The sequence below is a fragment of the Mauremys mutica genome, chromosome 1 (genome assembly GCF_020497125.1).
Source record: "Mauremys mutica isolate MM-2020 ecotype Southern chromosome 1, ASM2049712v1, whole genome shotgun sequence".
NCBI lineage: Eukaryota > Metazoa > Chordata > Testudines > Geoemydidae > Mauremys > Mauremys mutica.
Window position 1 is genome coordinate 361355183 of NC_059072.1, and position 14881 is coordinate 361370063.

At 49.2% G+C, this 14881-nt stretch overlaps 1 protein-coding gene and 3 non-coding genes across 4 annotated transcripts; all 4 read right to left on the minus strand.

Moving 5' to 3' along the window:
- Positions 1-1771: 1771 nt before the first annotated feature.
- RPS11 (ribosomal protein S11) lies at positions 1772-6954 on the minus strand. Its single transcript, XM_045024358.1, has 5 exons — positions 6826-6954; positions 6086-6217; positions 5386-5461; positions 3511-3640; positions 1772-1941 (listed from the first exon to the last, which is right to left on the minus strand). Exons 1-5 carry the CDS (start codon positions 6838-6840, stop codon positions 1818-1820), a joined length of 477 nt encoding a protein of 158 aa, XP_044880293.1. The 5' UTR covers positions 6841-6954; the 3' UTR covers positions 1772-1817.
- LOC123362332 lies at positions 2902-2996 on the minus strand. Its single transcript, XR_006576431.1, has one exon. It is a non-coding gene; the product is annotated as a small nucleolar RNA SNORD35 (small nucleolar RNA).
- On the minus strand, positions 4864-4954 carry LOC123362333. The gene has a single exon (XR_006576432.1). It is a non-coding gene; the product is annotated as a small nucleolar RNA SNORD35 (small nucleolar RNA).
- On the minus strand, positions 5633-5726 carry LOC123362334. The gene has a single exon (XR_006576433.1). It is a non-coding gene; the product is annotated as a small nucleolar RNA SNORD35 (small nucleolar RNA).
- Positions 6955-14881: the final 7927 nt, after the last annotated feature.

The following is a 14881-nucleotide window of genomic DNA, read 5'->3' on the forward strand; positions in this document are numbered from 1 at the left end:
ACATGGTGAGGGGGAAGTGAGTATGGTGCCCAACTTGCAACTTTCAGCCCAGTCAGCATTCAGCTAGGATGTGGGAGAACCAGGTTTAATTGCCTCCCTTAGCTTGATGGAAAGGGCTCCTGCCCCACTAGATGTTTGATGTAGGGCTCACTCGTCTCTTGCTGAAGCTGCTCCACTATGGACAGATAACAATTGGAGAAGGGGGACTGGAGGTAGGGTCTCCCAACCCCTAAACCATAGGCATTCCTTCTCGAACCCACCATCCTGCCCAGCCCTTCAGCTCCTGGCCATGGAGGCTAGCCTCCCACCCCCACCACCCACGAGCTCTCTGGGCAGGGGGCTGTGAGCTCCTGTGGGGCAACAGCAAGCCATCCACCCACCCTGGTGCTCTAGACTGTGTGGCACACTCAGAGGATGGCACAGCTGCCAGTCCTGGTGCTCTCAGCAGCGTGGTGCAGTGGGAGAGATGGAGAAGAGGCAGGGCATCCCAAGGGGCAGTGAGGGTACAGGGAGCAGTTGGATAGTTGTGGGAGGGACCCGTCAGGGGGCAGGAAGCTAGAGGGTTGGATAGAGGCAGTTACAGGCAGAGGCTGTTGGTGTCCCCTCAGAACCTCTGACCCATCCAAGGGGGAGGGAGCCAGGCTGCTTGTGGAGGCAACAGCCTTCCCTACCCAGCCCACCATAGAGTTTCAGAACACCACTGTAGGCCTCAGGCCAAAAGTTTGCCCAGCCATGAGCTAGAGAGAACAAGAGAAGCAATGACTAACCCTAGTGCAAAGCAACATGAGTCTACTCTTGCCTTTCACTGAAGGATGCAATTTTAATCTACAACCATTGGCTAGCAACATTCCATTTTTTTGGCAGGGATATGTAGGAACCAGAGAAGTGAGCTTTCAGCATCAATGTACAGTAGAACCTCAGTTAAACACCACTTCATTTAGAACCAGAAGAAAGCAGTCAGACTCCAGCAAAGACAAAATACAGTACAGTGTTACATGTAAACTACTACCAAAAAATCAAGTTTTAAAAAAATTTGACACAACAAGGAACTGTTTGTGCTTGTTTCATTTAAATTAAGATGGTTACAAGAAGAATTTTTCTTCTGCATAGTAAAGTTTCAGAGCTGTATTAAGTCAATGTTCAGTTGTAAACTTTTGAAAGAACCATAAAATTTTCATTCAGAGTTACAAACATTTCAGTTACAAACCACCACCATTCCCAAGGTGTTTAACTCTGAGGTTTTACTGTACCTAAAGCACACTCATCCTTTTTTAAAAAGAAAACCCATTTTTGATATAAGAAATTTTAGTCTTGTTCAGACTTTCACGGAAGACTATGAAAGTCTTAAAGTAGCAGGGCTAGGACAGGGAGAAGTGAAGCCTGATTAAAAGTGTATTCACTTCCTTTTTCAAAGGCTGTTGATACTTATTTCACTCAAACAAAACCACTTGGGAGAAGGGATTCACTAAAAATCCAACACCCCAGCTCTCACTGAAACCTCACTGCATTGTTCCACTGGCTGGTACCAAGGAGCAAGCAAAGATTTCTATGTGGAAATAGGAGTCCTACAGGGAAGCCAAAACCATTCATACCTTCTGTGTACAAAGCCCTCCTCCCCACCTTTTTGCACACTTAGAACTGACATGTGCCCATGCAGCACTCCTGGAGCTACCCTAGGACCTGGAACAAGGCCACTATCCTTTTCTAGAGTCCTGCAGTCTCATGCCCCTTAGCATGCCATCCCTGCTCATTTTAGATCACAAACTGAACACATTTTTACAAAGGTTTTATTCATCCTGATCATCCATTTGTCGCCTTTAAAACTTCTGGAACTGCTTCTTGGTGCCAGCAGCCTTTGTGACCTTGAGGACATTGAATCGGACTGTCTTGCTGAGGGGACGGCATTCCCCCACAGTCACAATATCCCCAATCTGGACATCCCTGGAAAAAAGCATAGCTGCTTTTAGATAGCTAAACAGCAGATTCTTTGCCACCAGAAATTTGTTCCTGCAGTACAGATGTGTGTCAGCACAGCACTGAAGAGACTAAACGCAACTGAACAAGACAACACCGAGAAACAGGTCTCATGAACGTATTAAAGGCCCCTTCTGCTGTTAAGTGCCAAACAGGTGGCATTTGCTTTCAGTAAGTGAGAGGTCCATCATCCACCACCAAACCAGGTCTTTCTAGCCTTTGGTTTTGGCATGTGTGAAGCAAGTGTCAATATGTAAGAGAGAGTACACAGTTTCCACAGGGGAATAATAATCAGGATTAAAAGCAAGCACTTGAGGACACATAGCCCAGGCAAAGACCAGGTGTTCCCCTTGCAATCCTTACCTAAGTACTTGGAAAAAGCTTCTTGCTTGGTTCTCAGTCACCTGAATTTGGACTGAAATGCTAATCCAGGACCTCCCAGAGACAAGAGGATCAGAGTGTTGTTCAAGCTACAGGACCCGCACTCCCTACTCTCAGTACATTTATCTTCACATGTCATTTGAAAGGTTCCCTATATTCTGATCAAATACCTTTCTTCCAAGGATCTTAGAGCTTTATAAATACTTATGAAGCTTTACAAGCTCCAGGGAGGTAAGCAAGTAATCCCTGGTTACCGAGGGATAAATAAGGAACAGAGATGAAGTGACTTACTCAAGATCACAGAATAAAAGTCAGACAGCACTAAGAATGGGGACTCAGTTTTTACACCAAGTCCCCTGTCCTAAGTACTGCAAGAAGGCTTCCTCCCAGGAAACCTTGTAAGATCTTTGACATTTACCAATGTGACCATGCCACATGCAGACAGCTCACTTTATAAACATCCCTACACATACAGGTTTGACAGTTTTCCAGAAAGTACCTGCACAGAGAAGCATTTGAGACTGGGGGCTGCCAGACCAGAACATGTTTTATGGTTCAGCATTGCCAGACTGGCATTTTCAGCAGTCCCCCTTCACCACAGGGGGCTCTGCAGACCATCGTGAGTTTAGACATCACCACCACCAAACAGGTTCTGGGTCAGGAGTGGTAAGAGCACAGCCCATATAGTTTTACAGTGTTGACTCACTTCATTTACCATTCTAGATAGAAGTGCAGTCACCAACTACAATTTTGGGTATCTCGTGCTTCCCTTTGATCTGAACAGCTTTCTGTTTGGGTTGAGACTGAGCATTTATTCTCAGCTTCAAAGCACGTGCATGCTTTAACCTTACCACCACACTAGCAAGACAGGTAAGCGATTCCCATTTTGCACATAGGAAAACGGAGGTAGAAGATAAACAGCTTGCCCATGGTCAGTCTCTATCAGAATGGATTAATACAAATACCCTGACTCATCGTCTTGTGCCGATCATTGCATTCTGGGGCCTGAAGTCTCCAGGGCGGGTTAGTGAACAGTATGGACAGACTATGTAATGACCTAAGTAGAGGGTCATCAGTGCTCAGATTACTGGTGCTGCGCTCTTCCCTTCAAATCACTGCTAGACAGTGCACCCTCAGTACTACTCCTGTGCTCACCTGAAGCAGGGGGAGAGATGTACGGACATATTCTTGTGGCGTTTCTCAAAACGGTTGTACTTGCGGATATAGTGTAAGTAATCCCTGCGGATGACAATGGTACGCTGCATCTTCATCTTGGTAACCACACCTGTGGGAATACGGGGGGGTAGAAGGGGAAAGAACACCAAGCGCTTAGTTGTGGTGTTTAAGCAGAAGTTAATATTTTACTGATGCCTGGTCTACAAAGTTATTCCAGTATAGTTATATTGGTCAAGGTATTTTTTTTTTAAGTTTAAAACCAGCACAGCTATGCTGGTATCAGCCCTAGTGCAGACACATACCAGTCTAACTGTGCTTATGCCAGTACACTTTTGCTGGTTCAGAAAACTGGTATAATTGCATCCACACTAGAATGGCTTTGCAAGTTGATATACACCAGTACAAGTACAATGGCAAAAACCTCCTAGTATAGATAAGACCAGAGACTTCCCAAAAGAAGCTCCAGTCTGGAGAGTAAGACTCAGGCAACATAGACTGAGGCTGGGGACCTTCAGGGTTATATGGTAAGTTTTCCTATCATGCTATCGTATAACTCTTACCAATGGTTTATAGTAAAATAAAAATAAATCCAATACAGTACAGTGCACTTACATGCCTAAACCATCAACCTTGATTGTACAGACTGGAGACTTGTCCCCGACCTTTTCCTGGAATTTTCAATAGGACGCTATACTTGGAGCTATTGATTACATGCCCCCCTGCTTTGCCCATCCTCCTTCACGCATTAACAGAGGCACTACATTTCTCTCTATCCTACCCTGTATTACATTTGGAAGATGGCAGCTAATTAGTTATTTCTAATACTCATTAAGGATTGGTTAAGCTCCGTAATCCACTGTATATTAGAAATGGATTACTCAGTATTTAACCATCAAAGGATGGCATCAGATAATTTGGACATTATTGAGTCTGTAGCCCAGTGGTCCCCAACCTTCTCATCTGGCAGGTGCCAGACGAAGGACTGTGGCAGCAGTCGAGCATCTGCCGAAATGCCGCCAAATTACTGCAGCATTTCGGTGGTGATGCCTCTCGATGACGCCACTTGTCAGCGGCCACCAAAATTCGGCGGATGCTCGACCACCGGCCAGGACCCAGGCGCATTTAGATGCCAGCGCCCACGGGCATCATGTTGGGGACCCCTGCTGTAGCCTCTGCATGCATTTTTCAATAGCAGCATGGCCCCTGAAGTTGATGTTCTCCTCACTATCTAGGTCAGCCAAAACAGTTCTATTTCAGTGTAAAGAGCTTCTCCTAAGATAAGAGGTAGCAACTCTCTCTACAAGGGTACTGCCACTGTCTCCTGGGTCCTTTTGCCAGGCATCAGCAAAGCCATTTGGCAGTGTCGTCAGAGTCCCTTCACCATGAGACTTGGAAGACCATCGTGAGAATAACATCATTTGCAGCTCAGGACCATAGGAGCAATGAAAAGGGGAGACAGCAATTAATTTCTGGCAGGAAGCGTACAAACCTGAAGGAGGCATTTAGTGTCTTGGGATCTGAGATCCTAAAGAGTGGGCTGCACATTAAAGGCAAGAAATGGCTACCGCCTTGAACAATAACCCAATATGCTGGGGTCTCTAGTTCCAGCAGGCTCAGACTCAAGGACATCTGCAGCCTGCTCTAGTCTATGCAAGTTCCAAACAAACCCGTTTTCCATTAATAAGCTCATATGCCTACATTTTGTTTAACTGATAGATCCACATCCTAAACAGCTCTACTCACACAGGCCTCCAAATGCTATTCCCTGCAGGGTGTTCACATAACCAAAAGGTTTTGAAATTTATCCAAAGTAACAATTCTACTCACAGAACAGAAGTGTTCCTTAGTCCTTACCTGACAGGATACGACCACGAATAGAGACATTACCAGTGAACGGGCATTTCTTGTCAATGTAAGTGCCCTCAATGGCCTGAAAACAGAGAAAGTTGACATCAGCACTTTGGAGCTAAAAAGTTAACGAGTGCTGCAGAAATCTACCATCAATGAAAACTTGTTGCACCCCAGAAGGTGAACTTGGGTGCTACGACAGGACTGGTACTGTAAGCATGAGGCACATCACCTCCTTTATTCCTGTCTGTATGAACTGACATCAGCAAGGCCACTCGGCAACTGTCGTCAAAGCCCCTTCACCTGTGAGACTCAGAAGACCATCGTGAGAAAAAACATCACATGTCAGCAAGGAAAAGAACCACCCTGAAGTTTGCAGAAATTGCTTTTCATAACCTCCTGGGTTATCCACTGGCTATTAACCTGCTATTTTGACAGAAATATTCTGGCCATTGACAGTCTGGGGCTGAACTTATCTCTATCCTATTGGATTTTATTTTTCTAGCCCAAACTTAATACCATTTCTATACTAATCTTTTCATGAAGGTATTAAAATGCGTAATGAGTTTTCCTTAAAGCTTCAACCTCTTCCCCCACCCTCTGCCCCATATGAAGGGCAAATTCATGAGTCACCCCAAAAGACTAGCAAGCCAGAGCTAGGACCAGCTGTGGCTTGGCTCACATTTGTTCACACACAAAATTATACCTCTTTGGGGGTCTTGAAGCCCAGGCCAATGTTCTTGTAGTAACGGGAGAGTTTCTCCTTGCCTCCCTCTCCCAGAAGCACCCGCTTCTTGTTCTGGAAGATGGTAGGCTGTTTCTGATAAGCCCTCTCCGTCTGTTTGGGAAAGACCAAAAAAAAAGCCAAGTTAAAATGAAGAAAATCACCCAAATAATGCACCCGAGACCGCCAGCTGGAGCCAGCCGCCTTCGCACTGGGGGGGTTGGAGTTCCTCACTGTGGCGCGGAGATGCGGATACTGCACCTCCCCAGGGGACACGCTGGAGCTGTGGCAAGGCCCGTGCGGACCGGCCCTGAGACACGGTGACCCTGTACCTGGAGCCCGGCCGGGTTAACTCCCCGGGGCCGGGGATGAAAACCCCCACGCGGGAGGGGGGGGGGGGGGCGCGCAGTGAAACCAGCCCGAGTCCCTGCGTGTCACAGCGCCAGGCCCACGAGCCTCTCGGGGAGGGGCCCCGGCTCCAGGGCCCCGCACCCCCCGGCCGCAGCGGGGGCACGGGCCGAGCCGCCCGGCGCGTGGGGAGCTCTCGGCCCCGCACGCGGCCCGGCGCCTGCTACGTGACTCCTCCCTCCGGGCCGCCCCTAGGCCCCGCTCGCCCGGCCAGGCCCCGGCGTGCGGGGGAGGCACGGGGGGGGTCAGACGCGCCCCATCCCCCTCGCAGGAGCCGAGCGAGCCGCTTCCCACCCCCGGCGCGGAGCCCTGACCTGCACGTCCGCCATCTTGCACTGCGCGAGGGAAAAGAGGCCGTAACGGCAGCGCGGGGCGGCTTATCCGCCGCCGCGCCGGAAGTGACCTCACTACGCACAGGGAGCGTGGGAGGCGTCCGCTCCGTCCCAGCAGCGGGCGGGGCCTGAGCGGAGGGGCGGGGCTAACAGACAGCCGCGTCGAGTTCTCATCCTCCCCCGGGAATGGGCGCGAGCCACCCCTTAGCAGCCATTGCTCTGTGGGGATAGCACCCCCCCTCCGCCCGGCAGCCATTGCTCTGTGGGGCTAGCACCCCCGGCAGCCATTGCTCTGTGGGCACCCTGCCCGGCAGCCATTGCTCTGTGGGGCTAGCACCAGCCTGCCCGGCAGCCATTGCTCTGTGGGGGTAGCACCCCCCCTCCGCCCAGCAGCCATTGCTCTGTGGGGGTTGCATCCCCCCTACGCCCGGCAGCCATTGCTCTGTGGGGGTTGCACCTCCGGCAGCCATTGCTGTGGGGGGGTAGCACCACCCTGCCCGGCAGCCATTGCTCTGTGGGGCTAGCACCCCCCGCCCGGCAGCCATTGCTCTGTGGGGCTAGCATCCCCCCTGCGCCTGGCAGCCATTGCTCTGTGGGGCTAGCACCCCCCTGCCCGGCAGCCATTGCTCTGTGGGGATACCACCCCTCCCCCGCCCAGCAGCCATTGCTCTGTGGGGCTAGCCCTCTCTGCACCTCCGCCCCGCCAGGCAGCCATTGCTCTGTGGGGATAGCACCTCCCCGCCTGGCATTCATTGCTCTGTGGGGCTAGCACCCCCCCTCCGCCTGGCAGCCATTGCTCTGTGGGGCTAGCACCTCCCTGCCCGGCAGCCATTGCTCTGTAGGGATAGCACCCCCTGCCCGGCAGCCATTGCGCGGATACACTGCTCTGCAAATGGATGAGTAGTTTCACAGGTGCCGCAGGCTGCCAGTAGTTTCATGTCCTGAGGCCACTGCTGGTGCCAGAGAAACCCGAGCAGTGCACTGGCGAGATGGTGGGGTTTGCCCCCAGCCCTGTGAAGGGGCCAGGTTTCATGAAGGGCTGTAGCTTCAGAACCAGCCCCCCCCCCCAGATCGCAACTCGCCCGTGGCAATAGACAGAGACTGCGGTGATCCTGTGGGGTGCAGGGTGTTAGGCCTGAATGAAAATGTAGCAGGCAAAACAGTTATGCCAACCTGACTAAAGTCAGGCTAAAAGAGGTTTCTGGGTAATCCCAGAGTGGAAAAGTACTGAGAAGCAGCATTGTTTTACAGAGCCTTGGAAAACGTGAGATAAGCCTGAGATAAGCCAGGGATTGCATTCCTGGCATACCATTAGCTGTGCTAAGGACAGTGTTTGAAGAACTGATAAGAAACTCTAGCATCCCACGGTTCAGATTCTAACTCTCTGGTTGAATTATAGGTTTGTTTAAAACTCCCCTGTATTTCTAACTTTTGGGTGTTGTTAAGATATAATTAATAATCTAAAGTTGTAGACATAAAGTCTAGGCATGTGTATATATTAAAAGTGTCTAGTTTTAAGTTGTTAAACAAAGAGGGGTGGGTTTTGCTCAAGTGAGTGATGTATGATGTAATAAAACTGACTATATAGGCTAATACTAAGCTGTAAAGTGCCTGCTGGTTCTCACTGGAGACGAGCGGCCCTTTGTTGATGTGTGCACTTGTCAATAAAGGGCTTTTGATCGGACCTTGCTGGTGTTGCCTGTCTCTCTGTGAACAGACAACGAATTTTGCTGTCGGGGTTAGAGTCCCTGACAAGGGGGTGCGGCATTTCCAGGCCTAGCTGAGGAGAGCGGAGGGAGCTGGGCAGCTTCTGAGTTTATTATTTTAAAAGCAACAATTCCTGAGGCGGGAAAATCCGGGGTGGAAGGATGGCAGCAGCTCCCCTGGAACACACCTGCCTGGGCCCCAGCAGCCTCCTCCCCAGCACCAGCGAGACAGAAACAGTGTTGGTGGCTCTGGTTGGCCTGTGGAGATGAGGGGAGAGGGGCCACCTGTTAGCATTAAATTAGGTTCACTCCAGGGAAAACGTTGCCCCCACCCCAAATCACGTGATTATTTCAGGTTTAAGATTCAATCATATAGAAAAATGTGAGTCTGCCGGCTGGCTGCTCAGTGGGGGGCTGCCTTACCCTTGCCTAACCTCGGGGGTTGGGGAACAGCCATATTATAACCTGGCAAGAACAGAGCTGGTATTGCAAAAACACACACATTCCTAAGAAGTGCTAGGCACAGGACACTCATGTAAAACATTCCAGAGAGGTGGTACCAGAACACCCTGGTATGGTACAAGTATGGTACAAACACACTCCCCAAAGATGATGCTAGGACACACCACGTCAGAGGGGCAATACATTACTTGTTTGTATCAGTGTATAAAGAGGGGTCTCAGAGGGAGTGTCTTTGGCTGGCCTGGCGGAGGAACGGAAAGTCTCACTGTTCACTGAGCTGGTCCATTGTCACAGGCATTCATGTGTCAGTGTACCTGTAATCACTGAGCTGGAGCATTAGCTTGGTGCTTCATCAACAACAAACCTGGCTGGGTACCTTCACTACAAACCAAGTCTTGTGGTCTTATTGTGCAGTTTGGTCGAGGTCTGCTTTGATGGCTATCTGTGCAGAGCTGGGACAGCACACAGAAATAACACATAGCCAACGACTAACTACACCCTCCAAAGGACTCAGGAACTATTACCTGAGACCCAGTGCTTCACTCTGTGGGAGCAGTGACTTCTGGATGTGTCTCCAGCCTTAGGAGGGTGAATAACAGTGTCACCAGGAGCAGCAAAGAATCCTGTGGCACCTTATAGACTAACAGACGTTTTGTAGCATGAGCTTTCGTGGGTGAATACCCACTTCTTCGGATGCAAGTAGTGGAAATTTCCAGGGGCAGGTATATATAAGCAAGCAAGAAGCAAGCTAGAGATGACGAGGTTAGATCAATCAGGGAGGATGAGTCACCAGGAAGCATCTGACCATGTCCCTCAGCCCTGCCAAGGCCAAAAGGTAGCCTTGGAGAGGAAGCCAAAAGAATGAAAGTGCAGGGAGGAATTCTGTTAGTGCAAAAAGAGTTTTTGGTGCCATCGAATTACAGTAATAATCAGGGGAGAGAAAATGAGCTGTGCAGGAACATGAGAGGAGTGTGGGTTTGGAATAAGAGACACCCTGGGAAGGAGGGGCCAATAGGGAGATGACTCTGACCTGTGATTTAAGTGAAGTACTGTATTCCTTTCAATAAGGAGCACAAGATAAGGGAGAACAGACTTGAAGTGTCATCCCAGCACATCTGAAATGCAGTTTCAGATGTGCATCAAGCTGACTATGTGGGGAAAAGGCGCAAACTATTTAGGGTATGTCGGCACTGCAGTGTGGACATGGACTGTGACACATGTTTAAGCCCAACTCCCCAGACTTCCACACGCAATGCTTGCTGACATGCACCTGCCCCTCTTCAGAATATGGGTTTAATGGCTCACCCAGGGTTATGGGTATGAGCCTGCTTTCTCCTGTAGCACATGACCAGGTGACTTTGCAGTGAGGCTGTAGCTAAAGCTTTTGTTGTCAGGTTCATGTTCAGGTTGTCTGACAACGCTATCCCACAATTCCTTGGGCCTGTGCATTCCAGCCCTTCTACCTCCCATGAACCGGAAACAACTTCTTGGTTCAAATACAGCCCCTTGGTATTTAACCCTTAATTTCCCATATACTGCATGATTTTACAAATATAGCTATGCCTGGCATGTGGAAAAAGCAGAGAAGATGCTCACCACCCAGCACACTGCTAGCTGGCCAGAAGAACACACCAGGATTCTGGTCTACATGTGGTGTGAGGACAACAAGATCCACGGCTTTAGCAGGAGCTCCAAAAACCTGCATTTATATGAAAATATCACCAAGAGGCTGGTAGAGATGGGGATCCATTGGGCACGGTGTCCAGTGCAGGGAGAGGATCACATATCTCAAGACCTCCTACCTCAAAGCAAAGAATGGAACTCCCCGCTATTTGCTACTCAACATTAAGCTATTCCAATGCAGAGGAAAGATAAGAAGAGCCACAGGAGGCCAATGTGGCTACACAAGGAGCTTTTTAGCTATCTCAAAACCAAAAGAGATACACATAGGAAATGAAAGAGGGGGCATGTCACCAAGGAATTCTATATGGGAATAGCATGAGCATGTAGGGACAAAATCAGGAAGGCCAAGGCAAAGACTGAGTTACAGCTGGTAAGAAATGTTAGAGACAACAAGAAGGGGTTCTACCAATATGTCAGACAAAAAAGAATGATCAGGGATGGTGTGGGTCTGCTGCTTTATGAAGGTGATCTGGTAACATTTATGAATATGTTGACTAGGACTGGTCCCAGAACAGACCCCTGGGAGACATCACTATTTACTTCTCTCCATTCTGAAAACTGTCCATTTATACCTACACTTTGTTTTCTATTTTTAAATGAGTTACCAGTCCATGAGAGCACCTTCCCTCTTATCCCATAGCAGCTTACTTTGCCTAAGAGCCTTTGGTGAGGGACCTTGTCAAAGGCTTTCTGAAGATCTAAGTACACTATATCTACTGGATCTCCTTGGTCCACATGCTTGTTGACCTCCTGTGACGTTATTGATATAAATTGGGACCATATAGAACATGGGTTGCAACCAAGGTCCTGCAGTGGCACCAAATCTTAGATATAGGGGGTCATCTAAGGTGTCTAAGACCAGATTATGGGTTGCTGGTTATAATTATGCTGTCTGTATGTCTGTATCATTTTTAGTTGAAGTTATGAATGTTGGCTCTATGCTGTCTGTATTTCAAGTTTGTGCTGTGCTTCTGGGGGAAGCCTCCCAGACAAGCTGGTGTTAGCTCTGCCTAACCTGGTTGATGGCCCATTAAGGACCATCAGCTATACAATTGACCCATGGAGAGAAGGCAGACACGCCTTGTGACTCAGCAAGGTATGCAGAGACTTGTCCATGTGACTGCAGACTCCATTTTGCTGTGATTTTCCACAGTGAGAACAAAGAGATTATTACACCTGGAAAAGCCTATATAAGGCTGATGCTTCATCTCCATCTGGTCTTCAATCCTGCTTCTTACCTCTGGAGGGACTTTGCTACAAACTGAAGCTCTGCACAAAGGACTGAATGACCCATCCCAGCGGGGGATGTTCCAGAGACTTGATTTGGACCTGCAGTTTATTCCATCACTGCTGCAAGCCTGAACTAAGAACTTTGCCATTACTGTATGTAATTGATTCCATTTAACCAATTCTAGCTCTCATCTCTACCTTTTCCCCTTTGTAAATAAACCTTTAGATTTTAGATTCTAAAGGATTGGCAACAGCGTGATTTGTGGGTAAGATCTGATGTGTATATTGACCTGGATCTGGGGCTTGATTCTTTGGGATCGAGAGAACCTTTTACTTTTATTGGGGTGTTGGTTTTCATAACCATTCCTCCCCAGGACAAGTGCACTGGTGGTGATACTGGGAGACTGGAGTGTCTAAGGAAATTGCTTGTGTGACTTGTGGTTAGCCAGTGGGGTGAAACCAAAGTCCCTTTTGTCTGGCTGGTTTGGTTTGCCTTAGAGGTGGAAAAACCCCAGCCTAGGGCTGTGACTGCCCTGTTTGAGCAATCGGTCCTGATTTGGCACTCTCAGTTGGGTCCCGCCAGAACCGCCTCGTCACAGGGAGGTTTAGGTTGGACATTAGGAAAAACTTTTTCACTAGTAGGGTGGTGAAGCACTGAAATGGGTTACCTAGGGAGGTGGTGGAATCTCCTTCCTTAGAGGTTTTTAAGGTCAGGCTTGACAAAGCCCTGGCTGGGATGATTTAGTTGGGTTTGGTCCTGCTTTGAGCAGGGGGTTGAACTAGTTACCTCCTGAGGTCCCTTCCAACCCTGAGATTCTATGATTCTATGATTGCAGGCACTTCACTCTTGTTACTCTTCCTTTTAACGTCTGTTAGCAAGCTACCTCGTTCTTACGTAGCTCCCCTTTCAGAAGTTAAACGTTACCGTGGTGAGCTTTGTTGGTATTTCCCTCCCTACAAGGATGTTAAATTTAATTACATTATAGTCACTATTACCAAGTGCTGTAGATATATTCACCTCTTGGACCAAACCGTGTGCTCCACTTAGGACTAAATCAAGAATTTCCTATCGCCTGGCAGATTCCAAGACTAGCTGCTCTAGGAAGCAGTCATTAGTGGTGCCTAGAAATTTTCTGTCTGCATCCTGTCCTGAGGTGACATGTATCCAATCAATACAGGGATAGTTGCAATCCCCTATTAGTATTGGGATTTTTTGTTATTGTAACCTCTCTAATGTCCCAGAGCATTTCACAGTCACTGTCACCATCCTGGTCAGCTGGTCAGTAATATATTCCTACTGCTATAGTCTGATCCAAGCATGGAATTTCTATCCATAGTCTATGGTTCAGTTTGATTCATTTGAGATTTTTACTATATTTAACTGTCTCTTTCTTTCACACACAGTGCCACTCCCCCACCAGCATGACCTACACGGTCATTTCTCTACATTTTGTGCCCTGGTATTCCCCTGTCCCATTCATTATCATCGGTCCATCACTTTTCTGTGAGGCCTGTTATATCAATGTCCTCATTTAATACCAGACATTCAAGTTCACCCATCTTAGTATTTAGACTTCTAGCATTGGTACACAAGCACTTAGAGACTTTGTTGATATTTAGATGTCTGCCTTCATAGGATGTAATTGAATGGGACTTTCTGGTTTTCTTCAGTCCCTACCTGCACTTATCAATGTCTCTCCTCTTCTCTTGTCTATGATATAGAGTATCCCCTTCAATAAATCCTTGCCTAAGAGATTTACCCAGCCTGTTGGTGGATTCTCCATCACTTGGCAATTTTTGAATCACGATTGGCTGTTTTGTCTAAAAGCTCTGCTCTAGGAACTATTGTGAGGCTGGTCTCTGGCCTGTGCTGTACAGAGAGTCAAACTAGATGATCACAATGGACTTGGACTTGGAATCCATGAATCATTCTCCTTAGGTCCCCTTAAGTGGAGCCCATGGGAGCCCCAGTTCTCACTGGACAGTACTAGAGAACAGACCCCCGTGTGGCTGTATCTTCCCTGCCCTGTCTTGATATCCCAAGGAAGCTGGTACATTTTTTCCAGTCCAGCCCCCCATCCCCACGCCCCCACCCCCCCCACACACACTGGGCTCACTACAGCTAAGCAACTGAAGCTCTTCGAGTTCCACTGAAGTCAAGGCACTTTGCTGAAGTGGGGACCTCAGTAAATAACCAGCTGGCTGTAACCTTGGTCCTTCTTTGTCCATCTCCTATGCACCGCTGTTTGCCCCTGCCATGTGCCAGGCTGGAAATTACATTGCCAGCCCATTGGCACAAGGACCGGGGTCTAAATCTTAGTTTCCTAGACACCCTTTGAAGATATAGGCCCATGTAATTATATCTGAGCCTGGCACACTTCTCCCTGAGGCCCTGCCCCCACCCCACCCCTTCTCCCCGAGCCCCTGCCCCCACGTAACCCCTTCTCCCCGTGGCCCTGTCCCCACACCACCCTAAGCCCCAAGTACCTGCCCCCATCCCGCCCCTTTTCCCTGAGGCCCTGCTCCCACCCTGCCCCTTTTCCCTGAGGCCCTGCCCCCACCCCACCCTTCTCCCTGAGCCCCTGCCCCCATGCCACCCCATCTCCCCGAGCCCCTGCCCCCACATAACCCCTTATTCTCCAGCCCCTGCCCCCACCCCGCCCTTTCTCCCTGAGCCCCTGCCCCCATGCCACCCCCTCTCCCCGAGCCCCTGCCCCCACATAACCCCTTATTCTCAAGGCCCTGCCCCCATCCCGCTTCATCTCCCCAATCCCCTGCCCCCACGCAGCCCCTTCTCCCCGAGGCTGTGCCTTCATCCTGTCCCTTCTCCCCGAACTCCCCACCGCACACTGCCCCTTCTCCCCAAGGCCCTGCCCCCACCCCACCCCACCCCTATGGGGGCCTGCATGTACCTTAAAAATAGCCTCGGTTTAATGATGCCCCCACATGCAGGTCTA

Excerpts from the sequence above, each read along its gene's own strand:
- RPS11 (XM_045024358.1), bottom strand. Across the intron at positions 5,462-6,085 it reads GCTTCAAGACCCCCAAAGAG|GCCATTGAGGGCACTTACAT; the intron begins GTATAATTTTGT and ends CTCTGTTTTCAG. Across the intron at positions 1,942-3,510 it reads CATCTCTCCCCCTGCTTCAG|GGATGTCCAGATTGGGGATA; the intron begins GTGAGCACAGGA and ends GCTTTTTTCCAG.